The sequence below is a fragment of the Prunus dulcis genome, chromosome 1 (genome assembly GCF_902201215.1).
Source record: "Prunus dulcis chromosome 1, ALMONDv2, whole genome shotgun sequence".
Lineage (NCBI taxonomy): Eukaryota > Viridiplantae > Streptophyta > Magnoliopsida > Rosales > Rosaceae > Prunus > Prunus dulcis.
In genome coordinates, this window is record NC_047650.1 from 38,894,308 (window position 1) to 38,911,408 (window position 17,101).

Genomic DNA, 17,101 nt, shown 5'->3' on the forward strand with positions numbered 1-17,101 from the left:
GAAATTTTAGTACTTTCTTGAAGCATCGCGTTCATTGATTTTGTAGGAAACAATTGGATATCGAAACGGTTTCCGATTTGTCTAATTTTTTTGCAAGGATGATCTATGATCTATGAATGTAGACTTAAAAAATAGATGGTTTGGATCGTTGAAAAAATATTTATAGGGGACCCTAAAGGGTGTGTGAATATAGAGGGGCTGAAACATGGGTTAAATAAACTTCTCTTATAAAAATAGCTCCAAAATTTTACAATATTGTACCAAAAATAGATAAAGTTCTACCATTCTCAACTAATTCAACCTCAACTCGCCTACCATCCGTCTTTTGGGTTTTAAACCTACAAGGTCTATAAGGGGGTGAGTGAAACCACAACTCAATAAGGACATAAACCATACTAAATTAAGTGACGTACAATCATACAATCAATGATAGTAATGCATAATGTATGCTCTTCTATTCCCGTTAATTCATATAAATGAACAAGCAGACCTCGCACGTCTCATACCATGCTTATACTAGTTGGTCTCGAATGCCCATTTGTAGGAACTAACACCCATCTAATAATCATCCCATAATTCCCATTTTGTTAGTCATCTTGTCAAAACCATTGATCTCCAAGCTCAAATCAACCAATTGACAATTATACCACCGATATCCTATTATATTGTGCACACGGGCTCACCTGAACATGGTCCCTCTTTCCCATAATTACTTTCTCAATCCAAGAGTTCCAACTATCACCGATAACATATCAACATTAATCAAATAATATCATCATTTAACAATCTTAAACAACAATACACTATTCACAAAATTTAATTAAATCAATTTATGTAAAGGCTCCCAAAAAACCGCCTACCTTGATTCCAAAGCATAGCTACAAGTAAATAAAACGCAAGCCGAGCTCTCTATATCTCCTCCGATGTCATCTTTCCTTTATTAGTTGTGCTTACTAGTTACTAGGCTATGCTATTTTTGAGTTTGTGTGCATATAGTAGTAGTTAACTGATTTCTCTGTTTTTGCTTGGAAGGTGATAGATTTTGGAGTCCTTAGAGTGAGGGGTGTACAAATTCTTATAACTCTGACTCATACGTAGTTTTGTAAGTGATGTACTTTTAAAATCATCTTCCCTAAATATGAAGACTCTGTGTCAAAGTTTTTGGAAACCTTTTGTAACTAATGTGGAGATAGTAGAGGAAAATGGAGTTGTATAGCCTGAAAACACTCTGTAAAGTTTGATCCGACGATTACCGTTGGATGAAAACTAAACACGATTAATAGGCCTAAGACAAACGCTTAAACCATATAGATGCCACGCGTGTGAACGAGTTTGCTGGAAATAACCTATCTGATGCTGTTGCAACATTTGTTGGAAAATGACGGCTCATAATTGGCAGTATGATTCAGTTGCTTGAGTTGTTAAGGTCATTCCCTCAGAAATAGGGAGTTGCTAAAATTACAATGACAACGATGAATTTTGTACCATATATACCCACGATGCATGAGAATCCTCATAACAAAAAACAAGAGAGAAATCAATAAGTTTATAATTAAGTTCAAGGAGACAATTACTGCAGCCAAAGGCCACCATGAGATTGCCTAATTTGAAAGCCCTATTGGGTTCATTGCTGCTCTTTCTTCTAGCAGTATTTCCCGACCATGCCATTGCCCACCATAGGCCAAGCTTCACTGCTGGCCCTTGGAAGCAAGCTCATGCCACATTCTATGAAGGAGGCTCCGGAACATTTGGTACCAAATTCTAAACAACGTTGTTTTGAACACAAGAGCACTATATTTTAGTTACATTATATATATTTGCAACTAATTGTTTTGAGCTTGTCAGGTGGAGCTTGTGGTTACCATGATGTTGTTCAAGAAGGATATGGCCTGGAGACAGTAGCATTGAGCAATGCATTGTTCAACAATGGACAGTCATGTGGTGCATGCTACGATATCAAATGTGTAGACCAACCTCAATGGTGCAAGCCCGGGAATCCGATTCTGCATGTTACGGCGACTAACAATTGCCCCCCGAATTGGAATCAGGCAAGCAACAATGGAGGATGGTGCAATCCACCACGCGAGCATTTTGACATAGCCAAGCCTGTATTCCTCAATATTGCCGAGTACAAGGCTGGCATCGTCCCAATCGAATATCGCAGGTAAGTTTATTCATAACAGTGTAACAATATAACATGTCATAGTAAATAGCAAGAGAATATTATCGATCAACCATTTTAATTATTATCTTCATGTTCAACATTGAATGAAATGTTAATAATGTTTTACAGGGTTTCATGCCAAAAGAAAGGAGGTATTCGATTCACAATAACCGGGAACCCTTACTTCAACGAAGTGTTGGTGTGGAATGTGGCAGGAGTTGGGGATGTGGTCAGCGTGCAAGTGAAGGGCCACGACAAGTTGAAATGGACAATGATGAAGCGGATGTGGGGTCAGAGGTGGGTTACTGATGCCAAGTTGGTTGGTGAGTCACTCACCTTCCGAGTCCTAGCAAGTGATAAAAGATACTCCACCTCATGGCATATAGCCCCCAAGAATTGGCAGTTTGGCCAGACGTTCGAAGGCAAGAACTTCCGATAGAAAAATGATCTTGGTGTTCCAATTACACAAAACCCAAACCACAACCATATGTATGCTTATGTTATGATGTCCACATGAAATCTTATGTCAAAATTCCTCAACTGTACAAGCATTTCCTTGGCCAATGCTAATAAATTACATAGTTAAAAGCTTAAAAGTATTTTAGGATTGTTCGGGAACGATTATGCTTTTGTTTTTACTTCTTTTAAGTTAGAAGGGAAAAATCAGTGTATGTATTTTCCTTCGCTTATCCCTCACATCGACTCTCTCTTCTCCAACTTTCCTCTAACATTAATTGAAAACAAAAAAAAAAAAAAAAACATTATAAACGAAGCTTTGAAAATGGATGTTCAAAATCCTTAAACCTTTCAACCAACAAGTTTCATATACAAAGCCCATATAGACAAAAGAGGAGTGAGGTAGTGATCAAATTGGAACTTGCAAATCAGTAAAATGCCAAAGTTATGCACATATATACAAGAGAAAGCATGTAACCAGCAGAAACCCTGTACGTCGATATCATGTGCCCAGCTGGCTTTGAGTGAAGCAGTTCAGGGAAATTACAGAGATCTCTTTTCTGACCTGAACCAAAACAAGAAAAGCTGGTCAGTTGCTAAATACTCGCATTTAGTCTAAGCAGACCCTACTCAAAATCATATCAACGATCTGGAAGGGTGGGAGTTCAAAAAATTGCATTAAAATGAAAAGAAGGCATCATATTTTTCTGTAATAAATGAAACAAAATCATGTCTACAATAATCAGTTGAAAATACCTTAATCAAATGCATAGGGATCGTCTGCATATGGATTCAGAGACCCTTCTGAAAACAAGTCCCCTATGTTTGAAGGATTTGGTTGACCTCCTCCCTTAGATGCCTACATAACAAATATGACACATTGCAAACTCTGCATGTGGAAATCAAAAGGAACACTGCAGTAATATAATTTAAGCCATGCTACATATGCTATCATGGTTCACGATTTATACATGCATATCCAGCTTTTCCAATAGATAAATACATTAATAATACTTCTAATTACATTACATGCTCCAAAGAAAGGTCCCGAGCAATATTGGGGCACGAAAAAGTAGAAGCATTACAAGAGATTACAGAAACTGAAGTAAATAAGTATTTGGTTGATTCTGTTACCTTAACAACACTCCTGGGAGTAGTGGCTTTTGGAGTACTTGTCTTTTTATGTTTTCTTGGATCCTGATGTTACATATAAATAAAATTCAGTATTGGGTAATGTATGCTGAAAAGAGCAATTCTGGAAGTCTATTTATTTCATATACAAAACAAAGATTTAGTATATAGCTTCACGGAAGTGACCAGGTACATACTTCAAACATCACTGTGCTTCTTGTTCTCCTTCTTTTCGTGACTGTTCTTCCATTAGAAGTTTCAACTTCATATTCCCGATGAGTTACCTGCAAGCTGATGAAGTTAGCCTAAAGAGGTTGAGGGGATAAGGCACATATCGATCGATCATATTAGTAAGCAACATTAAATTCTTAAACGACCACTAGTGCCCCTGCCAAGAGGATTTATATATTTCTTACTACTGAAATGCAGTTATAACGTATAGAAAAGCAAATGTTGCATCGTTTAAGAATACACTAGCAGAAAAACATTAGTACATAAGTTATTCACCTTTTTGTGATGCTTTGGAATACTCATTATACTTCCTGTGTTTGCGTTCTCTACTTTCTTCAACAACTTTGACACTGGAGTTTGTGTTGCTACCAGTAACGGTGAATCCTATCAATGAAATAGAATCACATATCATAATCATTGTCATATTGTCATGTGGAAAAATGAAGGAAAGTAGAAATGATTTTTCATTAATGTGCCACCTTTTCATCATTCTCTGGTACCAGAGAATGCTGACCTCTTTTTCTACCAACAGAGTTTCTTATCTGCCTTGACGAAATGGAGTAATCCTGAGGCAGAATGAAGGCATCAGAATCATAGAATTTCAGATTAGTTGCATCGTAATTCATTTAAAATAATTACTCCTGATATGAAAATTTACACTTCAACCCCAAAAAGAAAAATTCTTAACAATATGCTTTCCCAGTTCCCACCTGCTGTGAATACACTGTTTCAGACTGTTTAAACTTTGAAATTATTTTATTTGCAAAACCCCCAATCTACCCCCCACCCCTCTCCAAGATACACAGAGAGAGAGAGAGAGAGAGAGAGAGAGAGAGAGAGAGAGAGAGAAAGAGAGAGATCTATTGATTTTAAATCCCACCTTCTTTGAATTCACTTCTTTGTCCTCCTGTGGTTTATCACCCATAACTCTCCACTGCAATTGCAGTAATGCCCTCTGTCTCTCCTCCTGTAAAATAAGCATTATAAATAAAATGTACGGATAAATCTTATTATATAAAGCACTTCTGCTAGATATGTACTTTGGACTTTTGAAGATCCAACTCATCCTGCAGCTTCTTACACTCATCTTCGTGCTCCAGCCTCAAACCTCTAAGCTGGGCTTCATGTTCGTTCCTCAGCGATGTCATTTTCTATGAAAAATAATAAAATGATTAGTAAATCATATTACACTCAACTTAAATTAGCAGTTCCAACTAAATTTCAAGCTATTTGAACCTCTTTCAATTCGTTTTCAGCTTGAAGTTGGATATGCTTGAGCTCTTCACTGTGTTCAGCTTTTAGACTGAGTTCCTTTTTATCATGCTCTTGCTGAATACGACTGACCTAAACGACATCAAATATGAAAGTCAATAATGTTCATTACCAAATATTCCAAGTCAGTCTTTGAAGTAGAAAACACAGAAGCATGCAATATAAATGCCTCATAAATGAGCAACTTCCCATATTAAATTGAGCAACCTAATACGATAATAAGGGAAAATTTGAAGTAATTTCTTACAAATGTTCACCTTTATTAATAAACAGCAGATAAGCTCATTTAATAAGTTAATTTAATTATCAGTCCAAAAAGACTGAGTAACAAACTAGCTCTTTTTTTTTCTTTTTCTTTTTCTTTTTTCAAATTACAATGTAAGATTCAAAAAAACTAAGAGTGATTGCTAAGAATGAAAATTCTGCATAATCCAATACAAGTTCAGAGGTATTTAACATATGAAAAAGAATTACTCCCTAACTGAAAGTAAATGTTTGGTAATGCCAGAAAATGTGTAGCAAAAACAAGAATAGGATTTGGTGGTAAGATAGCAAACAAATGCATCATAGAGAAAAAGTGATCAGCAATTAGCACACACCAACACATACCAGAGTAGCATGTTCCTCCTGAACATGCATCAAGTACTGCCTAGATTCTTCTTTGCATTCTTCAAGTTTTTTCTCACATTCTCTCTCCCTTTCTCCAACAATTTTTTCGGCCTGAAGTTTCAAATGAATAACAATTGAAGAACATGATTCATTCCTAAGCATATTGCAAGATATTATAAAACGAGCAAACCTTTCCCTTTTCCATGTTAACTATCTCCAGCTTCTCCACCTCATACTTCTTCCGGATGTCATTAATTGCCTAATTAAACCCTCTTACTGTCAGTCCAAAAGTACTTATAGAACCTGTATGGTGTCCATATAAGAATATCACAAGAGATAACACCTGATCATTCCTCTGAGAGATATCTTTCAAATGCCTTGATAATTCCAGTTGTTTACTCTCTAGCATGAGATCATATTGCTTCTTATCTTCCACAAGTTTACTTTCAGCAGCAGCCAGCAATGCCTGATTCTGCAAAAAAATACAGAATCGTAAATACATGCAAAAAAACAGATTTATGCACTCAACACATTCGCACTGAATTCATACCCCTGTGTTCTGTTCTTCCAGATTCTTCTCTCGTGCCTTATGTTGCAGAATAAGGTTCTCCTTCTCCTCTAGCATGTTTTGAAGCTGACTGACTTGTTTATCCATCAGATCTACTTGCTCTTCACGTTTTTCACCCTCCTTTATTAAACTATCTATTTCTTCCACTTTTTTCTGTAACTCTGCTTGTAATTTCTCTGTATTATCTTTACTCTCAGTTTCTAATGCCGAAATTTTCAGCAACAGATCTTGCTGCAAGATGGTATAAAACAAAGCTTAATATGGCAAAAACGCTGCTCAAACGCAAAAATTCAACGTGTTGGAATTTGCTAACCATTCTGTTCTCAGATGATCTTGAACTTTCTAACAAAGAATCAATTTGCAGTTCTAATTGGGAGACCAACTTCTCTGTTTCAATATTCTTTGAGACCAGACCTTCTGCTTCAGACTCCAAGTTCTGTATCCTCTCTCTGGCTATACGGCATTCCTCTGAAAGCTGTGCCACAACAGACTCCTGAACTTTCTGGAGTTCGAGGACCTTATTGTTCAACTCCTGATTTACCAATTCTATAGCATCTTTTTCTGATGTTAAGGTCAGAAATCTATCATGCAGTTGGTCGTACTGTCTCTGAGAAAGCTTGGTAGAAAGGTCCCTCTCCTGCTGGACCAACTTGAAGCACGTGTCATAGAGAGAGTTTAGCTTATCAAACTTGTCTAAAAAATCCAAACTTTGTTTATCCAATTCGACCAAGTGTGCAGCCAACACATGAACAAACCCTTCAAGGTTTTTTATCTCAAGGACAGACATATCTAATCTCTTAACAAGGTCATCGTTGCTCAATTGAACACCGAGCTTTTCCTTTTCCAAGTTTTCCTGGACAGTTATCAAACGTTTGATTTCATCCTCTTTCAATTTTAACTCAAGATGCACCTCACCCAACTTAGAGTTCAAACTTTCTGCGGCCAACCTATTAGTTGCTAGAGTTGCCTCAAAGTTCTTTATCATAGCATCTGCAAGGAATGACATAAATGACAAACATTATAAAACAATCCCACGACAACTTGAAATAATAATTTCTGAATTTCATTCAACATGCTCAAGGTGCAATTGTTTTCTCAATGACTGGAACATGGAGGTAAACCTAACAATGCATGCCTTCAAACATGGTGCAATTGTTTTGTTTTTTGTTTTTAAAGAAAAGTGCATGCATTAATTAGACAGTACTTTATTGACTATCAAAAACATACTACCAGATCTAAAATGTGTTCTAAGAGAAAATCTTGATTCAAGTGGAAAAGAATTTTATCTTTGTATGGCAACAAAGTTTAGAGAAAGCTGAACATCTGAGAGGGGTAGAAATATATTAACCATGCATTCCTTAAGAGGCTTCAGAGGTAAGACGAATACTGATAGAACTGCCTAACTCGAATTTAGATTTTTTTTTTTTTTTTTTTTTTCACTTTTTCACCCTTGCGAGTCAAAATGTTGAGAGTTACAAGGTTGATGTACAACTGTACACACAATATATTTGAAAATCACTTAAAGGGCAAGAAACCATATACAAAGCAATTTATGTGGAAGGTTGCCCACATTGAAAGGAAAAACTAATGCATGAGCCATATGACACATGCATGCATAGCTTCAACCATCTTCAAAAGCACTGAATTGTAAAGCTCCATGAACTGTACTTTAAAATTATTTAGTTGCAAGATTGGCTTATAATGGCTAAAAATACAGTAGTTCCAGAAATTTCAGCCCATTATGCAATATCTAGTTGCAACTAAGTGATGATGCCACCTAAAGTCTTAATTCATAAGATTTTTACCTTTTTCCTCTATGAGATTTGCAGTTCTGCTCTGTTCATCTCTGTAAGATTTTTCCCCTTCTTCTTTATCAGATTTGAGTTCCTCCAGCCCCTTTTCACCTACAGTCAGGATTCAGAAACATCACAGAAAGGAAAATGCACCTTTATCCAGTTAAACATTGCATCATCCCTACATTCTAAAATTTAAACATTCTCTCAGGAAAAGGAAATGAAAGGGAAACAACTTACGGTTCCTTATAATGTCCTCTGCAGACTCTAATTTTAGAGACAGACCATTCATCTGTTGATTTAAACCATCAAGAGCTATTGCACTCGCAGAGATTTTTCCTTCAAAGGACTCTCTGTCTTTCTCGGCTGTTAAAGCAAGCTAAGGATAAATAACACTGTGAACATAAGAAAATGTGAAAGGTCAGAGAACTCAAAATAAGACTTACCATCCTGAACCTGGCCAGCTAAGAGCTGTAAAGTTTCCGTGAGTTGATCAGAGAGAGTTTTGGTTGAAGAAAACTTAGACTCCAATCCCTTCCACAGCTTTTCATCTTCCTTCTGCTTCACCTTAAGCTTAGCATTTTCATTGAAAGCATTCTGCACTTTTTCCTCTAATGCACGGATGTGCTCCACTGATTTTTTCAGCTTAGTGTTCTGCATTTATCATTTAAATCTCTGGTCAGATACCTTCGAATTTATAGAGATAGATGAATCTCACCTATTTACAAGAAATTGAAATCCTAACAAATCGACGCAGATAGTGAGACAAAAACCTAACCACACAATTTCACAAGCTAGCACGAAAGATAAGCTCATTCACTCACACACACTGATAGAAAGCGATAGAGGGAGAGAGAGAGAGAGAGAGAGAGGTACCGCCATTTCCAGATCAGTTTTCACAGAAGCTTGCTCTTTCACTAATTTCTCTGTAAACGAACAAAACAACGACAAATCGTCTCAGAAACTCCAAATTCCTGAGAGAATCAACCAATAATCACAAATTTCCAGTAAAAACCTGCGGTGAGCTTCAAATTTGCGAAACTTCCAGAAGAGGTCGAATCTGGAGGACGGGAGGAGTAGGAGAAGATATTCGAAGTTCCTGAGACCGATTTCGAGAGGGACTTGAATTTATCCAAGCTCCTCATACTCGGAAAACCTAGCTTTTGCATTTTGAAATCTAAGATTGATCGCACAGAGAAAGCCCTATAAATTTGTTTATCAATCTCTCCCTCTCTCTGGAGCCCTGCGATTTTTGGAACTGAAATGATCTTGGCGCCAAAGTAATGTTGACACAGTTATAGAGTTTTTTACTTCCCTTAAAAAAGGCATAGAATTTGTTTAATTTTTTTTGCGGCAAGTAAAAAATATAATTTATTTAATGTGTGACTATTGTTCACTATCCTTCCTCGCTATTTTCTGGTAAGTGAAAAAGGATTATTTATTTATTTATTTATAGATATTTAGTTTTATTCTTAGCATTAGTGATATAAATAATGACAGGACCCGATCTAAATTCCACTTTGGAATTCGAGTCGAACCCTGTGCGTGTCCGACACTTGGCGAATGTCGGGCACAATTGACCTATTTGCCCTTCTAATTAAAACTTATTTTAAATTTAGCCTTGACTCCTACCGAAAATTCGACAGAATCTCCCCTGTAATTTGTTCAATCCCAAATTTACACATGTCCAAAACAAACATGTATATCTATATAACCAACCGCCAGTACTTAAATATACATGCCAACAGTTCCATTCTCAATTTAGAACAAAATATCAGAGCAATTACTAAGAGTTTACAGATGAATTAATTTCTTTACAAAACAAAACTTCTATAACAAAAGAAAGGTGCGGAAGAAGGAAAAATGGCCCGGTGGTGGATTCATGTGCACGTCTACAGCCTGGGGGCGCAAAACATTCAAAAAATGTGAGTGGACAAAAATAAAGGTTCAGAAAATAGCATAAGAATATACTAACCCCCATTGAAAAAATAGTTATGTAAAACCGATTATTTAATCTGTACTTGAATCATACTAAAATCAAGGCATTCACATATTTATATACATATATGCCAAAATCATACTCAAGGTCAATAAAACTCTCTTAAAAGCATTGAAATCAATTTAAAACTACCACCTAGGTGTACCCCTTTTATTCCGTCAATTCCTGATATCCGTCAATTTCCCTGGTAGGTCTCGGTGACACAAAGTCAACCCGAGCCACAAACTAGCAGGATTCAGGGGACCGTAGTCAGCCTGATCCGCATTCCTGGCTCTCACGGTCCCCGAAACTCGTGAGGCAAATGTCAAGTGCACTGACAAATTGAAAGCTGGATGTCTGTGGACATCGTCATATCCGAAGGCAACATATACTGAAAGCAACTGTTTCTGTAACTGGGTACCCACGGTGGTTTAAGAAAATATAAAATTTCTGAAAATTCTGATAAATAACTGAATTTTTGATTAAATCTAGAACTCTGCTGCCATTTTGTCTTATATAAATCTCAATTTCTACTTTCCATATCTCTTTAGCATATTCAACTAAGTAGCATATAAATAAAGATATTTAAATTCAACAAATCATGCTAGGAAAATCATACTCAATAAAACTTATTCAAGATCAAATAATGAAATTCATTTGTATAAAATCATTTACACTGAGAACTGATTAATTCCTACCCAACAGGCAGCTAGAACAGCTCGAGAGGTTCAAAATTCATACATGGCTCTACGGAAACGGTGGCCGGAGGAGGGAAATCGGCGGCTGTGAAGATCGGACGACGCCGGCCGCTTCTTCTCCAAATTCAGGCGAAACCGCGGCAGCTGGAGGTGGGAGCTGGCTGGGGTTGGAAGAGGACATCGTCCCGGTCATTTTGGTACCGGCCCCCGTCCACAGTCGTGGCCGGTGGTGAAGTTTTGAAGGAGAGAAGGGACGACGCGGGAGAGGGTCTCTCGGGAGGGGGGAGAGAGAGAGAGAGAGAGAGAGAGAGAGAGAGAGAGAGAGAGAGAGAGAGAGAGAGAGAGAATCTGATTTTTATAAAATCCATTTTCGAAATATTTACGATTGTGCCACTGAGTTTCTTTTGACCATATCTCTCTCGTTACAACTCCTATTCGGGCCCACTACGTGTCTATAAACTCATTTCACCGTGCTCTACGCAACGGTGTCTGTAGAATTGTCAAATTCCTTTCGGGTCAAAAAGTTCACTTTTTCTTAATAAAATATTCCAAGGGCAAACTTGTCTTTCCTCATAATAAATTACTCATTAATTATGAATTTTGGGTTTGGATCATTACAAATAAACCCTACACTATTTAATTTCTATAAACAAACTTAAAAAAACAAAAAACAAAAAAAGACAGCTTGCCCAATTGAATTTAACTTTGATTATTACATTACTTTGATGCCCTATTGATTGTTTTGGGTTTTTTTTATGAGGTTTTGGGTTGGACTCGTTTTAAGAAATTAATGGCAATTTTGTAATTTATAGGAAGTTTGAAGTTTTTTTGTTATGTTATAAATGGGTTTTGGATGTGCTTCTAAAGTCCATTTCATGTGGGTTTTTTTTATTATAAATCATTTGGGCCCCTATATTAGATATAATAGTAAATCTCTTTTTTTTTCCTTGATGAAATAAACGAATACATTTGTGAAGTTTAAAACTTTTTATCTCCATCTCACAAAAAAAATATATTGTTTTGAAGCTCTTAAAATGCCATCATCTCATGTTCTCACCCGCCAATTCGGTTTTTTTTTTCTTCTAAAAAAATTTGGTTTAGATCAAATAGACTAGTTGAACCTGTATAATTTATGATTTTAATTGTACCATGTTCAACCAAACTGAACTGGGTGTATTTGTTTAGAGTTTAGGGTTAAAACCCTAAACCCTACAACCCTCTCTCTCCTCTTCCTTCATATTCATCTTCTCTCTCGTTCTTGTCTTCTCTTCCTCGACTCTATTGCAACCGCCACACCTCATTTATTTATTTTTTTTGTTGAAAATCAACTGAATTGCACTAATTTATCGATAAACCAACTATAGTCGATTAAAGACATTGTCAAATCATCGTTTGTTTGCAAAAATGAGCACACTAACGAAGGTAGTTTGGTGGTTGGTGTCACCTTATCGGCTTCATTTTGGGCATAAACAAAAGATTACCACCAAAACATCAATAGCAACATTCTCCTTTCCTCTTTGGCATACTTTAAAACTTTATTTTTTTGCCTGAAAAACTATAATAAAATAAATGGTATATATATATATATATTGGATAGGATATATTAATTTATTTACAAAAATAAAATGGAAAAGACAAATAGTTTTGACTTGTGTCAGTTTGGTATTGCTTATTTGGGGTAATAAGTAATTTTTTTAAAATTTTGGGAAGCCCAGCCCTTTTGATAAACTATGAGAAAATCACTTATTATTAAAAATTGATGTGAGAGAAAGCTATAAGGGATAGCAACTAATGATGTGCTTTCATTTTTTGATTATTTAGGAATCAGTTTTGAAGAGACGTTGAGTTTAATGATTATGCGGCAATCATTTCTTATTATGCGGGAATCAGTACCAACAAAACTTTTAACAAAAAGTTTACTAAACACCAAATTGCTTTATCTCACAACAAATTTGATATCGATTATTTTTACAGTACAACAATGTCAAACTAACATAATCATTAGCGCGAGATAGATAAAAGAAAAAATAAATAAATAAGAAATGATAAAATAAGCATAGTATACTGTATAGGAGGGAACTGAATTGTACTATGCATGTTTGGCGATGGAAGCAAAGCTGCCAAATCCGCCATTTTCACCAACCCCCCTTCTTCCCATTCGCATTCCAATCCCTCGAACTCTCCAACCCCACAATCCAAACACACTCTGACGAAGACGACCACAGCCACAGCCCACAAAACCCAAAACCTATTCAATCCCATTCCCACGCATAAAATGGACGACCCAAATTCGAGCCTTTTCATCATCGGCGGCTTGTTTTTGGAACCCACAGTTTCCAATTCTCTGCTCAATTCCGTAGTGTCGTTCCGGAAGTCTTCTTCGGCTGTCGTTTCCGGGTCTGGTTCGTCGTATGGGTTTAGGCTGAGAGCGGTGGCTGGAGGTGGGTTCTTGTCGGTGAGCTTGAAAAGCGATGGGGTTGTACGGGACTCCAAAGGGTGTTTGGTGCAGAACGGAGATGAGGGTTCGGAGGAGGCGGTGGTTGAAGAGACGAGGACAGAGAAAGTTGGGATTAGGGGAGGTAGAGCTATGAACACCACCAAGCATTTGTGGGCTGGTGCTATAGCCGCCATGGTTTCCAGGTCGGCTTTTTGCTTTTTATAATTCATAATTTTGTTCAAACTATTCTGGGTAATTGGTATATATTGCATTTGACAGTTTAGAAGAATAGTTTGAAGGAATTTGATTTCTCATTGACTTAATTTCAGTTGATTGTATTAATTTGTTGATTTCAGTAAGTTACGGGAGTGTTATGGATAGGAAATCGGAATTTCATGTTTCGTGAACTGGATGACACACAGAAATTGAGAACCGGAAAATTGGAGTTTTATGTTTCATTTACAATCTGCATTTAGAGATTATAGTATTAGACTTTGGAGTTGCTCTGTGATTGTTACCATTTAGCACTTCATTTGTGGCTGATTGAATGTTGTTGTGTCAGAACTTTTGTTGCACCTCTTGAGAGACTAAAGCTGGAATATATAGTTCGTGGAGAACAGAGGCATCTATTTGAGCTGGTTAAGTCAATTGCGGTTTCTCAGGGCGTGAGGGGCTTTTGGAAGGGGAACTTAGTCAATATTCTTCGTACAGCTCCATTTAAAGCAATCAATTTCTATGCTTATGATACTTACAGAAAACAATTGCTCCGCTTCTCCGGAAATAAGGAGACTACAAATTTTGGGAGGTTTGTTGCCGGTGCTGCAGCTGGAATTACTGCTACCATACTCTGCTTACCTCTTGACACGGTAAGTGACCGTTTAGGATTTTGCTGTTTGATCAATTACTAGCTGAAATTGGGTTATGCTAAGTGGTTGAAATAGAAATTCAAGAATCTGTTTGCGAGGATTTGAAAAAGTAGTGACACAGCTAAACCTACATGATTTAACTCGCTTTCCCTTCCATAATCTAGGCCAATAGAAAGTATGCATGTAATTGCAAGTGTTCAACAAGGGTATGCCTTTTCACTTGGGAACTCGTTTTGGCAGAGATATAGATTATAAGATAGTCTGAAATAACTTATGCTGAAGGTTGTATTTTATGCCCACTCTAAACGACTTATCCCACTGTGATATTTTCTGTGGTCAAAGCATAATTTGTTTGGAATCTTGGGTATGGTGCATAGATAAACGTCTCCTTTCGTTTATTGAAAGTGAAGTCTTCCTTTTGATGCTTGAGTTTCCTTTTCTTCTTTTTTTCATTTTAAGATAGAAATTATGGTTTACCTTTACAATGGAAGAAATACAAAAATGTCCTACCTGTAAGCTGAGCACTTCGTGCTTTTTGTTGGTATTGACTATTAAGTTTGCATTCTTGGAATTTAGTCCACGCTGAAGCAGATCTAACTTTGGTTATGCCTAATGAAAGAAAGAAAAACAAAGTTTATGATATTATTAATTGTACCCTGCTATTACATAGATATACTAACCATGCAATTAGTTATATATGCTAAGTTAGATGTTGTGTGCTTCAGATTCGGACTAAGTTGGTGGCTCCTGGTGGGGAAGTCTTGGGTGGTGTAATTGGTGCTTTCCACCACATGATCCAAACTGAAGGGTTCTTTTCACTTTATAAGGGCTTGGTACCCTCCATCGCAAGCATGGCACCTTCAGGTGCAGTTTTCTATGGTGTCTATGATATATTAAAATCAGCTTATCTGCATTCACCAGATGGAAGGAAAAGAATCCAAAAGATGAGCCAACAAGGGCTGGGCCTGAATGCTTTCGACCAACTGGAGCTGGGACCTGTTAGGACATTACTTTATGGAGCTATTGCTGGTGCTTGTGCAGAAGCTGCCACATATCCGTTTGAAGTGGTGAGGAGACAGCTGCAATTGCAAGTCCAGGCAACTAAAATGAGTGCCTTGGCAACTTGTATGAAAATAGTGGAACACGGAGGTGTCCCAGCTCTTTATGCAGGACTTGTTCCCAGCTTGTTACAGGCATGTTATTACATGGATCCCTATTTACCTTAGCTACTTTGTTGTGTTTTACAAAAGTTAATATGGTGATACTGTTGTCATATTCTTTTTTTATATTTCTTTGGTTCAATGGCTTTGAAGTTTTGACGTATATGGATCCCTAGGTTATAAGTTCTGAATGCATCTCTTTCTATAGGTATATACTTGGCATCCTCGTACTATGTCCCATACCCCTCTGCTATACATGTGAAGATTGTTGCATTCCCTTCAAATTGTAAGCATTGAAGTTATGTCTGTTTCTTATCTCTGGTGTTTTGCATACTCAGGTACTTCCCTCAGCTGCAATAAGTTACTTCGTTTATGAGTTCATGAAGATTGTTCTCAAGGTAGAATGAAGAAATGAAATGGGAACCACCAAAGGAATATGATTGGAGATTTTACAGTATACTTAGAGAGGAGTACCGGCTATAAATTCAGAATTGTAGGATTATAGTGACTTTAGCAGTTACCATTCATGTTCCCAAAAGATTCTGGTATTGCAAAAGGAAAAAAATAGTCCACATCTTAGCCTTCTCTGAATTCGTACTAACTCATTTGCGAGCCTAACCGTTTTGTTCACTGCCAAATTTTGATTTCCATTCTCAAGAAACATATTCAGGTCAGGAAACAGCAATTATTTGGTGCTACTTTAAACATGTTTGCTATCACATTCTCACATTGGGACAATGCATGCTTAATTGAAGCAAATTCATACAAACACCATCCATTTTTGTCGGTGCTGATTGTGCCTACTCGGAGGAGAAAGTGGTCTGCTGCTTGCTGCCCTGATTTACTTGCTGCAACAATTAGGTTGTCATTATTTTCTGTTTCTATTCCCTTGAGGCTTTATTTTTATGAAAGCACCACTGTAGTTAGCACTGAGGAATTGCAAAAGAAATTGTGGTGCTGCCATAGTGCTTTTGGGCATAAAAGTGAGCTTTGAGCTGCAGTAAGTATATTAGTCATTCATCACATTCTAAATGCTGCAGGTGTATGCTTATGGACCCTTTTTTTTTTCGAAGTAATTTACTAGTAATGTAATATTCAATTGCTCCTATGTCATGGAGATTAATATACTATATCTTCTGATGTCCTCATCTCCGTTTTAAATAGGACCAAATGTTTGAGCAAGGAGCTTCCGTGCTTTTTTAGATATTCATTACTTCAATTCATACGTCATGAGTTATGGGTTCAAACACTACAAGCCGGAAGATATAAATGTAAAGCTACCAAACCGAACAGCTATTATGCGACTTTAGATGAGATAGGATGGAGTGGATATTCTCACCAACTAAAGTTTAGTTATTGAGGTAGTAGAGTGTTAAGTTAAATTAACTTGTTAGCCGGATTTGGACTATTTTGCTTGGGACAGTCGCTTACGCATGTACATGATTTGGGACAGTCACTTACACATGTACATGAATGAATACTGGTTGTCGATACATAGGGTGCAATGGTTGAGAGTCACCCACAAGCACATGATTATTAGTCGATACAGGCAGCCTGATTGTGAGGCCAATGGTTGAAAGTCACCCACACACACATGGCCAACTGTCCCAAATGGGAGTCAACTAGAGGCACTGCTCCTTATTAGCCATATCCAGCACCACATGAAGCAGAGCAACTCTACAAGATGTAACTTTTTTTGGTCAGACCATGAATGAAACTGCAGAGTCTGATTATCCAA

General features: G+C 37.1%; 3 protein-coding genes across 3 annotated transcripts; 2 read left to right on the top strand and 1 right to left on the bottom strand.

The window, feature by feature from the left end:
• The first annotated feature begins 1,538 nt into the window (after positions 1-1,538).
• Positions 1,539-2,765, top strand: LOC117636371 (expansin-A16-like). Its single transcript, XM_034370845.1, has 3 exons — positions 1,539-1,751; positions 1,846-2,164; positions 2,294-2,765. Exons 1-3 carry the CDS (start codon positions 1,592-1,594, stop codon positions 2,601-2,603), a joined length of 789 nt encoding a protein of 262 aa, XP_034226736.1. The 5' UTR covers positions 1,539-1,591; the 3' UTR covers positions 2,604-2,765.
• Positions 2,766-3,026: 261 nt separating this feature from the next.
• LOC117614879 (synaptonemal complex protein 1-like) lies at positions 3,027-9,393 on the bottom strand. The gene is made up of 19 exons (XM_034343804.1): positions 9,240-9,393; positions 9,101-9,150; positions 8,671-8,878; positions 8,465-8,590; positions 8,237-8,335; positions 6,745-7,421; positions 6,414-6,662; positions 6,207-6,335; positions 6,054-6,122; positions 5,864-5,974; positions 5,219-5,326; positions 5,023-5,133; positions 4,863-4,949; positions 4,462-4,548; positions 4,259-4,366; positions 3,949-4,035; positions 3,755-3,817; positions 3,377-3,479; positions 3,027-3,185 (listed from the first exon to the last, which is right to left on the bottom strand). The coding sequence occupies exons 1-18, from the start codon at positions 9,391-9,393 to the stop codon at positions 3,378-3,380; spliced, it is 2,625 nt and encodes an 874-aa protein (XP_034199695.1). The 3' UTR covers positions 3,027-3,185; position 3,377.
• A 3,513-nt stretch (positions 9,394-12,906) lies between these two features.
• LOC117616441 (probable mitochondrial adenine nucleotide transporter BTL3) lies at positions 12,907-16,044 on the top strand. The gene is made up of 4 exons (XM_034345768.1): positions 12,907-13,540; positions 13,900-14,203; positions 14,929-15,396; positions 15,702-16,044. The coding sequence occupies exons 1-4, from the start codon at positions 12,996-12,998 to the stop codon at positions 15,768-15,770; spliced, it is 1,386 nt and encodes a 461-aa protein (XP_034201659.1). The 5' UTR covers positions 12,907-12,995; the 3' UTR covers positions 15,771-16,044.
• Positions 16,045-17,101: the final 1,057 nt, after the last annotated feature.